The 12,667-nt window shown below is 37.5% G+C and overlaps 2 protein-coding genes across 2 annotated transcripts; one reads left to right on the forward strand and one right to left on the reverse strand.

Moving 5' to 3' along the window:
• The first annotated feature begins 2,248 nt into the window (after nt 1–2,248).
• Nucleotides 2,249–6,649, forward strand: LOC109341299 (ribosome-recycling factor). The gene is made up of 9 exons (XM_019579177.1): nt 2,249–2,315; nt 3,840–4,101; nt 4,986–5,129; nt 5,223–5,338; nt 5,433–5,524; nt 5,654–5,675; nt 5,787–5,855; nt 6,190–6,258; nt 6,348–6,649. Exons 2-9 carry the CDS (start codon nt 3,900–3,902, stop codon nt 6,426–6,428), a joined length of 795 nt encoding a protein of 264 aa, XP_019434722.1. The 5' UTR covers nt 2,249–2,315; nt 3,840–3,899; the 3' UTR covers nt 6,429–6,649.
• Nucleotides 6,650–11,004: 4,355 nt separating this feature from the next.
• LOC109341310 (uncharacterized mitochondrial protein AtMg00860-like) lies at nt 11,005–11,565 on the reverse strand. Its single transcript, XM_019579185.1, has one exon. It carries the CDS (start codon nt 11,563–11,565, stop codon nt 11,005–11,007), a length of 561 nt encoding a protein of 186 aa, XP_019434730.1.
• Between the last annotated feature and the right edge of the window lie 1,102 nt (nt 11,566–12,667).

Here is a 12,667-nt window from a genome sequence, read left to right on the forward strand (position 1 = left end):
GGTGAGAGAGAATACATCTTGACATAGTGGTGTCCGAATATGACACCCTGATCTCCTAAACTATCTCAAAAGTTTGGAGTTATATTTGTGTATTAAGAAAACCCGTACTTAATCAATTATTTGTGTGCATGGATTTTGTACGGATACTTTCTTAAGTTTGGAGTTATATTTGTGTATTTTATCTCAAAAGTTTGGAGTTATATTTGTGTATTAAGCCACAAATGCCTCAAAAATGGATGTGCCCTCGCTTGAGTAAGACAACTCTCGCTTGAGCGAGAGGGCTCCATACAGACTTGACTTCTTTTTAAGTCGTCTGAACGATAACTCTCATATATACGAGAGCCTAATGGCATGTTTGTCATCAAGAAGTTGTAAATGTAAATAACTATATGAAATTCTTGAAAGTAAGAAAAGTAAGGAATTGCTTTGTTAAAGGCGAGGGCTAGAGGGCCCGTTTTGGGCGTTTTTGGCACCCGAACGATCGTATTTCGCTCGGGCACGGACCAAATAGGTATTTTGACCAATTTTTGATGGATTTGTCGCTTGAGCGACAGTTCCTCACTTGGGCGAGAATCAGGAAGAGAATTGAGTCTGTTTTTATGAGTTTGTCGCTTGAGCGACAGTGTCTCGCTTAAGCGAGAGACATACAATATTTTTTATTCTTTCTGATTGTTTGATTGCTTAGGGAATAGCCCTTGTTTGAGTGTGAAATGTATTTACACTTGGGAAAGACCATGACTTAGATGGTTGAGTCTGATGCCCAAAATTAACAAACTTATACAAGTACCTTTGTTCTTACGCCTATTTTGGGCAAGGTTTCCGACTGTGATGTCGTGATTAGGGCGATGCCCAAAAAAGGATTACATGATACCACACAGCGAGGTCATCTGACCGTACGAGGCTTGACCATGTGGCCTTTAGGGTGATTCAGCGATGGTTCGTAGTGGTAGGGATGTAATTCCTCTATTTACGTCTGTTGATGTAAGCTTGGGTCCCACAAGAAGCATTCCCTTGAGAGATGTCTTAGGTTGGGCCGATCATAAAAAATAATGATTAAAAGATTTAATCGGATATCTTCGGTTAGTGTGCATACTCATTATGGATAATGGAGTAGTGGAAAGGAAATTTACGGGAGACGAACGAGCCCCGAGATGTTGAGAGAGACGACGATGACGATGGTTCGTCAGCAAAGTCTTGAGGGTGAGTCTAGGTGAGACGAGTCCCTTTATTCCTGGATGAGGTATTCTGTTGGATCGGACAGTTCTCACAGCGTAAACTAGACGATCTCTGACAACCCCTCTTTGCAATCAGGATTAATGAGAGGGATGCCCAGAAAGTGTTTGATACGACACCATCCTGAAATGGACAATTCTTTGGAACAAATCGATCATATATCCTTGCAAGGAATAATTTTGGTGCGTTCAAATCGGCTTGTTATGGGACCTGTACTCTTGGTTACTTCTGAATAGTATATTGGGAGGATATTGGTGAAAGGATTGATGAAACAAGCATAACATTCATACATTGAGATTGTGGACTTTGATCCTCATAATCTGAGATAATAACATCATTCATCATTGTGCATTTTTATATGTGATGTATGTTTTGTGTTTATTATACGTGTCTGTCTAGATGTGATATTCCGTGTAATTCCATGCCGTCAATGAGTAATATTCATTAGATGTCTTACTCCCTCTTCTTTCTTTTTGTCTTCTATTCGCATTTTGTTCAGATGGATCATTCTGCCAGGATTCTGAGTTACCACTTTTCGATGTCCCAAGAGGGGGCATGGAGGATTGAGGGAAACTGTTATACCTACACAAGCCCTTGTGCTTTTTGATTAGTGTACCTGTGTAGGGTATTTATTTTGGAGTAGTTTTATTTGAGCGATGATTAGGTTCCGCCTTGTACTTTGTACCAATATTTCATGATATTCTAATGAAGTATGATCTAAAGTTATATTGAGTTATATTTTTATTATCTGTAGTTAATGGTGTTTTTAATTTTCCGCATTGTATGTTACTTAATGTGATGTTCCACTTTAATTTTCCAAAGTTAAAACAAATTTTACTTTTAATCCGTTTGTAGCAAATTATTATAATCAAATATAAAAAAATATTTTCTTATTTTAAAGATTCATGATTTCAAATTTGAGGATTAATAAGATTGTTTTCCCTTTTCACTCCTTTGTCTTTTCCCAAATTACGTTTAGGTACTAGGTAATAATAAATAAAAATTTCAGAAAGCACAAAACTTAGAACCCTAAACCCTAAAAACAAAGAGGAAAGAAACACAGGTGCATTCACTCATTCTAGGTACTCTTTATTCTTCTCTGCAGTTTCTTTAAAACATTTTTCTAATCCAGCGTCTTCGTCGTTGCTTCAATTTTTGTTATATAATTTACTGAATTTTACTGCTATTTGGCCAACTAATTTTGATCTTGTTGAGCTTGGATTTTGTGATTTTTATTCAGCTGGGCATGCGAGAGTAACTGGGTTGGTTTCAAAATGTCTTTTTTTCTTCTCAAAGTGTAGTGCTTTTACTTTCTAGCGCTCTTTTTTTATCGTGCCATTGTTGTGATCCGTGAATTGGGCTTTGGGGTACACATGTTGGTGTATTTTGCTCACATAGTTGCACGAGTTCCTGAAATTTAGGTTATTTATTTTTTTGTAACAGTTTGTGATTTTGTTTTTCTACCTCTATTATATGATTTGAACTCATTTCATGCTTTCCAAGGTTGCAATTTATATTTTATTTGGGGTTAGTTTTTTGTAGTTTGCACCTTGCTCTGTGTTTGTTTTACTTTCTATTAGTTCTGAGAGTTACGTAGTTGTTGGTTTGAAGTTCTATGTTTACTGAGGCAACTGTTTTGTTCTTCAACTTGTCATCTGTTTTGTTTTTTTATTATATTTTGTCGGGCAGTAGAGAATTGAGGATATGAAAGTGGCTATGATGTATGGGGAGTAGAAATCAGGTTGGTGTTGAAGATGAGAAGGGAGCACGAGAATCTTTATGTTGTAGTTTTTCCTAGCAAATAGCGAGAAGTAATGAAATAATAGGGAATTTGTTTTGTTGTAAACTTATCTACATACCAAGTTACACGCAGTTGAAGTTAGCGTAGTGGCTGGTTTTTGGTATATTTTCTTATTGTTTGAGTTATTTGTCCATTGCTACCAAAGTTTATTACTTCTCCAACCTGATTAATAATGGTGGCTAGCTGGATCAACACTAGTTAAATCACAGGACTTAATTTATCTTTCTTCCCCACACTAAAATTCTAGCTCTATTTCATTCATGCAGAATTCTCTACTTCTCCCTCAGTTCCCCACTTTCCATTTCTTCACACTGTTGCGTCTTATTGCAATCTTAGATATAAGGAAAGAAACACATCTGGTGATTAATGTGATAGGTATCATATGCCTTGAAGCTTCTGAAATAAAACCTTCTGAGTTATGACCAAATGTTATGTGGGAATTTACTTGTTGTCTCCACCCTTCTATTTTTTTTCTTATATGTTGTTTTGAAATCATTATTTATTAATACAGACAGTTGATTTATGTAATTAAATATCTCCATTTAAGGTGGAACACATGGTATGGAAGGCCTGCTGCAATTCCTTACTTCATTTTCTTTTATAAGATGCTGATATCTATGTTGAGATTTTAGTGGCTGAATTTTATCTTTGGATAATTCATAAAAGTTACGACATTAGGCTCTTAGGTTCTCATGAACATTCTTTTAGGGTGGGGTCATATCATAATGTTTTTATAGTTCCATCATATATAAAAATTGTTTGTACTTTGTATAAATTCCTGTACTAAAATGTTTGTCATTGCCAGTTTGAAACCTAGTAAATCAAAGAACTCAATTTCTCACAAAGTTAGAGAGGAAGAAGAGTGATGTCTGCCTACATTAGACGTGCATTTTCCTGCCGGAACATTTTACTTCTCCGAAGCTCTACCCTTCATGGCTATAGCAGCTCTCACATTACTAGAACTCCCATTAACATGTCTATGTTCGACAGCGATACGGTTTTCAATGTTCCAGCTTCTAATTTTATCATGGAAAGTCGCAGAACGTTTGCCAAAGGAAGAAAGTCAAGTATGTCTTTACATTTTTGGTTCAACACAGGCACCTCGAAAAACCATTTCTTATTCATTGCTCGATTATGTTGATTTAAGGAGAGGAATTGAATACACTCATTCCTTCTTATTAGCAAATGAAGTAATAGGGTAATAAATCATATTTATGCAAAATGGGTATTGGATGCCTATAATTTTAGCTGTAGGACTAGTTTGATTTGCTGCTGTCATGGTATTTTAGTTGTATTAGTATTTGTATATTAGTAGGCTTTTGACCAAAGCCTCAAGCTCAGAACACAAATTTCAGATTTACCCATTTAAGAATTTTGTTGACTACTGAAAAAATTATGAAAATAAAAGAAAATCGACAATGTTTCTTGAAATTTCCTGAACTGGACTCATCTCTGTTTTTCTTTGCTGATCTTTTCTCTGTTTTTCTATGCTGGTTATACTGAATGCGCGTATTGACCTATGTGAGTTTTCACCCTGTGGAAAATGAAATTTTTAGCTCAACCAAATTTTTGGATGCATTCAGTGAAGAAATTTTGATTGAAAACTCCAAAAAATCTGCAAACTAAAAAAAATTGAAAATGTTTCTTGAATTTTCCGGAAGATTTTCTGTTTTGGACCACCTCTGTTTTTCTATGCTGGTTGGTATGGAATGAGGTTATTGGCTTGTGAGTTAGCAACATGCGAAAATGAACATAAGCAACAAACATATGTAGATCTTATATGAATGTAAGTGAGTAGGGATGGCGAAATCCTTTTCCCGATTGAAATCAGCCAACTCCTTGCTGTTAATTTTTTAAATTGATGAGGATTTTTTGATTAGAAAGTGTTGATCTATTGTTTTAATACTCTATTTACGTTCTTATTTAATAGTCATTGGTTCGTATATTTTAGAGGATGAAGCAGGTGTTAGCACGATTGGAATTTCACCAGACGTTGTGCCTAATATTAAGGCAAATGCTATCTCACTGATGGAGGCAGCAATAGGTGCATTATCAGCAGAACTAAGCAAGCTACGAACAGGAAGGGCTTCTCCAGGTATATTACTGGTGTCATAAATTTTTTCAATGTTCTCTGTGCTGGTGATAGTTATTACTCTACATACTACTAATAATGGAGACATCTCTACAGGAATGCTTGATCATATTATTGTAGAGATTAGCGGTATGAAGATGCCTTTGAATCGAGTTGCAGTTGTTTCCGTCATAGATTCCAAAACCTTATCTGTTAATCCTTATGATCCACAGGTTCTTTATCTTAGGAGATGATATTTTTGTTGTTGTTCGGTGCTATGCTAAGTACTAATCCACTACTACTTTTGCATTTTACTAATTTCTGCAGACACTTAAACAAATAGAGAATGCCATTGTTTCATCTCCGTTGGGGTTAAATCCTAAAGCAGATGGTGATAGATTGATTGCTGTTATTCCACCGTAAGTACTTCCTCCATTCACATCACTCATGCGTGAAGTTTGTTTGGATATAGTGGCAATTAAAGATCTTGACTTTTTATGCTCATAGTCTATGGACTAATTAACTTCTCCACCATATAAAATGAACAGATTGACAAAAGAGCATATGCAGGTAAGTTCGTTATACTTATTCCAGTTATTTATGCTCTACCCTTAAAGCTCCTCAATGCTCATCACATAACATAGTTGCTGTTGTTTCTTATTGTTTGGTCATTTATTTCAGGCCATGGCTAAGGTGGTTACTAAATCTTGTGAAGATTCTCGGCAGAGTATTAGAAGAGCAAGGCAAAAGGTGTGTTATGGAAAGCTTTGCTATCTTGACTTTTTCGGTAGATTTGCATATGATAAATTAAGTTAGGATAGAGAGTTGCTTAAAGTATTGAGAGTTCTCCCTTTACCTGAATCTTTTCAGCCATTTTGAACCTGAATTCATTTTTAGTTAGCAATCGACTAACACCATTTTTTTATTACTTGAAATTTCCATTTATAACGTGCTGGTGAGTATTCTAAAGGGTTGTACCTAGGCCTAAGTTTTGGGTTATCTATACATCTCAAAGTGGTCCTTTCGATAATGTTGTACTATAATTTACTGCGAACTGTGATCAAGGATGTTGTCAATTTTACAGGCAATGGATGCAATTAAGAAATTGTACTCAAATCTTCCCAAGGATGACATAAAAAGATTTGAAAAAGAAGTAAGTTATATATATGCTTATTGCAGCTGAGATGTTAACCATATTCCATAGCTTCTGAAGTTTGGTTTTATGATATTTCCTTCCTACAGGTTGATGATCTGACCAAAAAATTTATCAAAAATGCAGAAGATGTATGCAAGGCAAAAGAGAAGGAAATTAATCAAGGTTGAGAATCCAATGTCATTGCTATATTTTCCAGAGCATTCACTGTTTCATTTCTCCTAATAATTTTGCTGAGCCATGAAATTTGTATGGTTTTGCTTAGTGTCATTTATTAAGTCATTATATGCAGAGGACTAATAAGTTTCTCTGCCAATTTTTGATTACATAAGAATATGAGTTTTAGTTTCAACATATTGGTGTGTAGTCTTAGTTTGTTCACACTGTTGAATTTTCTGTTTGTTGTGATTTAAGTTGGGGATATAAAAAATCAAAACCATAACCAACTTTAGAAATCTTTAATAATATTCTTTTTCCTTCAAGTGTTACTGTCTTTTCACAAAAGAGAAGATACTAAACTATGTGAAGAAGTGAATCAAGTGAAAAGTTTATTCCATTCACTGCACATCATTAAACTTATTATTTTAAAAGAGCATTGACTATCTGAAATATGTTGGGGGAGATCGATAACACTATATATAATAAGGGAGCACAAAATATAATTATTACAAATTATTTTGACCAATTATATCTCCTGACGTAACAGGGTGGGACATCAGATGTGGACCCATATAATAGGGGTATTGGGAGAGGATCCTCCAATTCGAATTGAAGAGGATCTTGGACTAAGAATCTAAGTGCTAGAAAATTTTGTACCCATTGCAAGAAAGGGGTCATACCATTGAAATTCAACAAAGAGAATATAACCTAGTTGATAAAATCAATATTGTCTGTGGGTTAACCTAACAACAATACCATGATCTTGTAACCATGCTCCAACAATTAAATTCCATGAGAATAACACCAAGGCAAAGTGATCATCTAACCTATGATGATACTAGCAACATTCTCTCTATTACATCAATACCTCAAGATGAGGAAACTCAAGGTAATCATAAACTCACATTTCAACATATAGCATGGATCTTGGATAATGGAGTCATAGATCTTATATGCTCCACTTTATCACAATTCTCTTCATATCATAGAATCAAACCTACTAGGGTCAAGTTACCTGATGCCAATAAAGTAATTGCCAAGATTTCAGGAACTATATTTTTGTTACAAGATTTAACTATGTACAATGTATTATACTTTCATTCTTTCTCTTATAACTTGCTCCTTATACCTAAGCTTGCTTTGAATTCATCTTGCATCATTTCCTTTGATGATTCTTGTTGTAATATTCAGGAAAAGAACTTTTTGAAGATGATTGACACAACTAGCATTTTAAATGGATAATATGTATTGAAGGCTGCCAATATTCATCGTAGAGTAAATTTCATCTCAACCAATGATGCTAACATCTCTAGTTTTAGTATAAGGCATTATAGGTTAGCACATGCCTCTACCACTTGTATGCACAGTATTAGAAGCAAGTTTCCTTTTGTCAATTTCAATAAAAATGATATTTGTCATCAAGCAAAATAAAAGTAACTTCCCTTTCCCTTAAGTCAAACAAGTTCTTTACAAAATTTTGACATGATTCATGTAGATATTTGGAGATTTTTTTTCAATAACTTCTATTTATTGATGTAGATATTTCTTGATTGTATTAGATGAATATACAAGATACACATGCATTTTCCTTATGAAAAGCAAAGTTGAAACTTCCAAAGTCCTTGAAGACTTTGTTAGTTTAATTGATAATCAATTTTATGTTAGGATTAAAGTAATTAGGAGTGATAATGGTGAGAAATTCTCTATGAAAACTTTCTATTCCTCAAAGGGGATTGTACATCAAACTAGTTGTGCATACATCCCATAAAAAAACGGAATTATGGAAAGGAAGCACAAGCACATATTAAATGTAGCAAGAACTCTTCTTATATAATAGGTACCAGTAAAGAAAGTAAAGAAACTGCGCAAATAGATAATTTAAGAAGAAGAACTTGTATTGATTTCAACAATATTCGTGGCAAGATTGCTAAGTACAGATTTGTGTATGTATAGTGCAGAAAACTATAAATGCAGTAAGAAAAAGTGACCCCCTGGATAGAGTATTGCTACCCCTTTTCCACCCAATTCTTGCATACCAAATCCCCTCCCCTTTCCTCCTTTTATTCCTCTCCTAGGATCTTCCCCTCCATCATATCTAGCCACGTGTCCAGTTAGTTACACAACATGTGCACCAGCCCATTTTCTTGAGTTCCTGATTTACCCTTCATACCTTTCTTCTTTTTCTGATATACCCTTTTGATAGGGGGCCTATCAATACTCCCCCAACGAGCAACACCTTGTCCTCAAGGTGGAAATCAGGAAAGGAAGACCAGAGCAATTCAAAATCCTCCCAGGTGTTTTCGTGAGCTGGAAGAGTGGCCCATTGGATCAATACTTCAGTCGCCCCATTTAGTAATTTGCGACAACCCAAAACCTTTTCGAGAGCAACCAAAAGCTCCCATTCTTCTGTTAAACCTGCAGGGAGTGTATGACACTGAACACTGGATGGCGTAGCTGATTTAAGTTGAGACACATGGAAAACGGGGTGTACCCGAGAATAGTCCAGTAACTGAAGTTTATAAGCAACAACAACAATGCGTTCTAGCCACGTGTCCAGTTAGTTACACAACATTCTTTCTCTTATAACTTGCTCCTTTGTCAGATTAGTTTTGAGGACCTCAATAATGTTGTCCCTGTCCCGGAGTAATATGTCAACAGCAGCCACGACTGTACTACCTCTGTCAAACAGAATTATTAAGGGAGGGTCGCAGCCAGCAACAGAAGAATACAGGCATAATTTTTTGGCAGAGTCAACCGTCCTTTGTACTAGAGAGGGGTGTGACTTGGGGTCTTGAACCACCTCTTGCATTATTTGTGTTAATTGTGTATCCAACATGATTTCATCGGCTAACTCCATTAAATCAGCGTTAGTAACCACTGAAATCGCCTTGCAATCCATAACCCGTGATAAAGCATCAGCTACTCTATTCTCGGAACCGGGTTTGTACTGAATTTCAAAATCAAATCCTAACAATTTTGTCACCCATTTAAGTTGATCACCACCTAATACCCTTTGTTCTAGTAGAAATTTCAAACTCTTCTGATCGATGCGAATGATAAAATGGTGACCTACTAAGTATTGACGCCACTTTTGAACTGCGAAGACAATGGCCATCAATTCCCTTTCGTAAACTGATTTAAGTCTTGCCCGTTCGGAAAGAGCTTGGCTGATGAATGCCAAAGGACGTCCTTGCTGCATGAGGATCACCCAATGCCATAACCTGACGCATCGGTCTCGATCTCAAAGGGAATGCTGAAATCCGGAAGAGCTAAAGTAGGCAGACTTATCATTTTATTTTTGAGATCCTCGAACGCTGTTTGGGCCTCCGTGGACCATTGAAACTTCTATAAATGCAGTAAGAAAAAGTGACCCCCTGGATAGAGTATTGCTACCCCTTTTCCACCCAATTCTTGCATACCAAATCCCCTCCCCTTTCCTCCTTTTATTCCTCTCCTAGGATCTTCCCCTCCATCATATCTAGCCACGTGTCCAGTTAGTTACACAACATGTGCACCAGCCCATTTTCTTGAGTTCCTGATTTACCCTTCATACCTTTCTTCTTTTTCTGATATACCCTTTTGATAGGGGGCCTATCAATACTCCCCCAACGAGCAACACCTTGTCCTCAAGGTGGAAATCAGGAAAGGAAGACCAGAGCAATTCAAAATCCTCCCAGGTGTTTTCGTGAGCTGGAAGAGTGGCCCATTGGATCAATACTTCAGTCGCCCCATTTAGTAATTTGCGACAACCCAAAACCTTTTCGAGAGCAACCAAAAGCTCCCATTCTTCTGTTAAACCTGCAGGGAGTGTATGACACTGAACACTGGATGGCGTAGCTGATTTAAGTTGAGACACATGGAAAACGGGGTGTACCCGAGAATAGTCCAGTAACTGAAGTTTATAAGCAACAACAACAATGCGTTCTAGCCACGTGTCCAGTTAGTTACACAACATTCTTTCTCTTATAACTTGCTCCTTTGTCAGATTAGTTTTGAGGACCTCAATAATGTTGTCCCTGTCCCGGAGTAATATGTCAACAGCAGCCACGACTGTACTACCTCTGTCAAACAGAATTATTAAGGGAGGGTCGCAGCCAGCAACAGAAGAATACAGGCATAATTTTTTGGCAGAGTCAACCGTCCTTTGTACTAGAGAGGGGTGTGACTTGGGGTCTTGAACCACCTCTTGCATTATTTGTGTTAATTGTGTATCCAACATGATTTCATCGGCTAACTCCATTAAATCAGCGTTAGTAACCACTGAAATCGCCTTGCAATCCATAACCCGTGATAAAGCATCAGCTACTCTATTCTCGGAACCGGGTTTGTACTGAATTTCAAAATCAAATCCTAACAATTTTGTCACCCATTTAAGTTGATCACCACCTAATACCCTTTGTTCTAGTAGAAATTTCAAACTCTTCTGATCGATGCGAATGATAAAATGGTGACCTACTAAGTATTGACGCCACTTTTGAACTGCGAAGACAATGGCCATCAATTCCCTTTCGTAAACTGATTTAAGTCTTGCCCGTTCGGAAAGAGCTTGGCTGATGAATGCCAAAGGACGTCCTTGCTGCATGAGGATCACCCAATGCCATAACCTGACGCATCGGTCTCGATCTCAAAGGGAATGCTGAAATCCGGAAGAGCTAAAGTAGGCAGACTTATCATTTTATTTTTGAGATCCTCGAACGCTGTTTGGGCCTCCGTGGACCATTGAAACTTGTTTTTCTTAAGCAACTGAGTCAAAGGTCTTGCAAGGATACCATAATTTTTTACAAAACGACGGTAATAACTTGTGAGTCCCAAGAACCCCCTCAAACCGTGAATGTTTGTCGATGACGACCATTGGGTCATTGCTGAAATTTTGTCCGGATTGGCTTGAATCCCATTTCCCAAAATGAGGTGTCCCAAATACTCCAACTGCTTCGCTCCAAAACAACATTTCTTGAGGTTTACCCATAATACATACTGCCGTAATGTATGGAATACCAACCTCAGGTGCTCACAGTGTGAACCCGTGTCATTGCTGTACACCAGAATGTCATAAAAAAATACCAACACAAATTTCCTCAAATATGGCTTGAATACTTCATTCATGAGGGCTTGAAATGTGGATGGTGCGTTAGTCAGTCCAAACGGCATCACCACATATTAATAATGACCTTCATGGGTGCGAAAAACTGTCTTGGGGATATTCTCCTCCCTCATGCGGATATGATAGTAACCGGATTTTAAATCCAGCTTAGAGAACAACATAGCTCCTCCCAACTCATCCAACAATTCTTCTATGATGGAAATAAAAAATTTGTTGGGTATGATCGCATTGTTAAGGGCTCTATAGTCCACGCAAAATCTCCAATAGGTACCGACCCAAATCAGCACTGAACTTCCCAAGACTCTTTAACCATTCAAATCCCAAAATGACATCAACTCCCACCAAATCAAAGAGATAAAAATCTTGCACCACCTTCAATGTCGGAAGTTGTAGTTCCATATTCCTACATACACCCTGACTACCAAGGCGCTGCCCATTGCCTACCTCCACGTAGTATCCGTGGGTTCCTTCCACTGGAATTTTCAATTCTTTCACAATTCCCAGCGCCAAAAATTTATGCGACGCCCCGGAATCCACCATGACCATCATCTGTTTGCCCAGCACCATTCCCCATAGCTTGAGAGAATTTTTGGACGTCATTCCGGCGATGTTACTAACGTGTAATTGCAGATTGATTTCCTCTTGGTTCGTCTTCTCTGTTGCTTCCTCCTATAGGAACTCTTCTTCTTGACCCAACAAGATCACATGAATTTGCTTGTTACGACACACGTGACCAGGGAAGTATCTCTCATTACACCGGAAACATAAGTTCCGTTTTCGTTTTTCCATTTCTTCCTCCTTGGATAGTTTTTTGAAACCAAATCCCCTCCTAGTATTTGCTGAACCTTCTCCTTCTGTAACCCCTTTTGCAATTGGAGAATCCACACGCCCATTTTGGGCCCTAATATTTTCTCTCGGCCCAACATAAGTGTTTGAGCTAGAGTGGCCTTCTCTTCCTTCTTGGGGCCCCGCCCAACGCCCGGTTAAGGCGGTTCGAGTCAGCCCGCTTCCCCCACCCCTGTTCACATAACCATATGATCTCCCCAATACACGATTCCTTTCTTCCACCTTCTGGGCCAACTCCATCACCTCATGTATGTAACACCGCGAATTTTACGATTTTGAATTATAAGATTTTACTAATATTTT

The sequence above is a fragment of the Lupinus angustifolius genome, unplaced genomic scaffold (genome assembly GCF_001865875.1).
Source record: "Lupinus angustifolius cultivar Tanjil unplaced genomic scaffold, LupAngTanjil_v1.0 Scaffold_428, whole genome shotgun sequence".
Taxonomy (NCBI): Eukaryota; Viridiplantae; Streptophyta; class Magnoliopsida; order Fabales; family Fabaceae; genus Lupinus; species Lupinus angustifolius.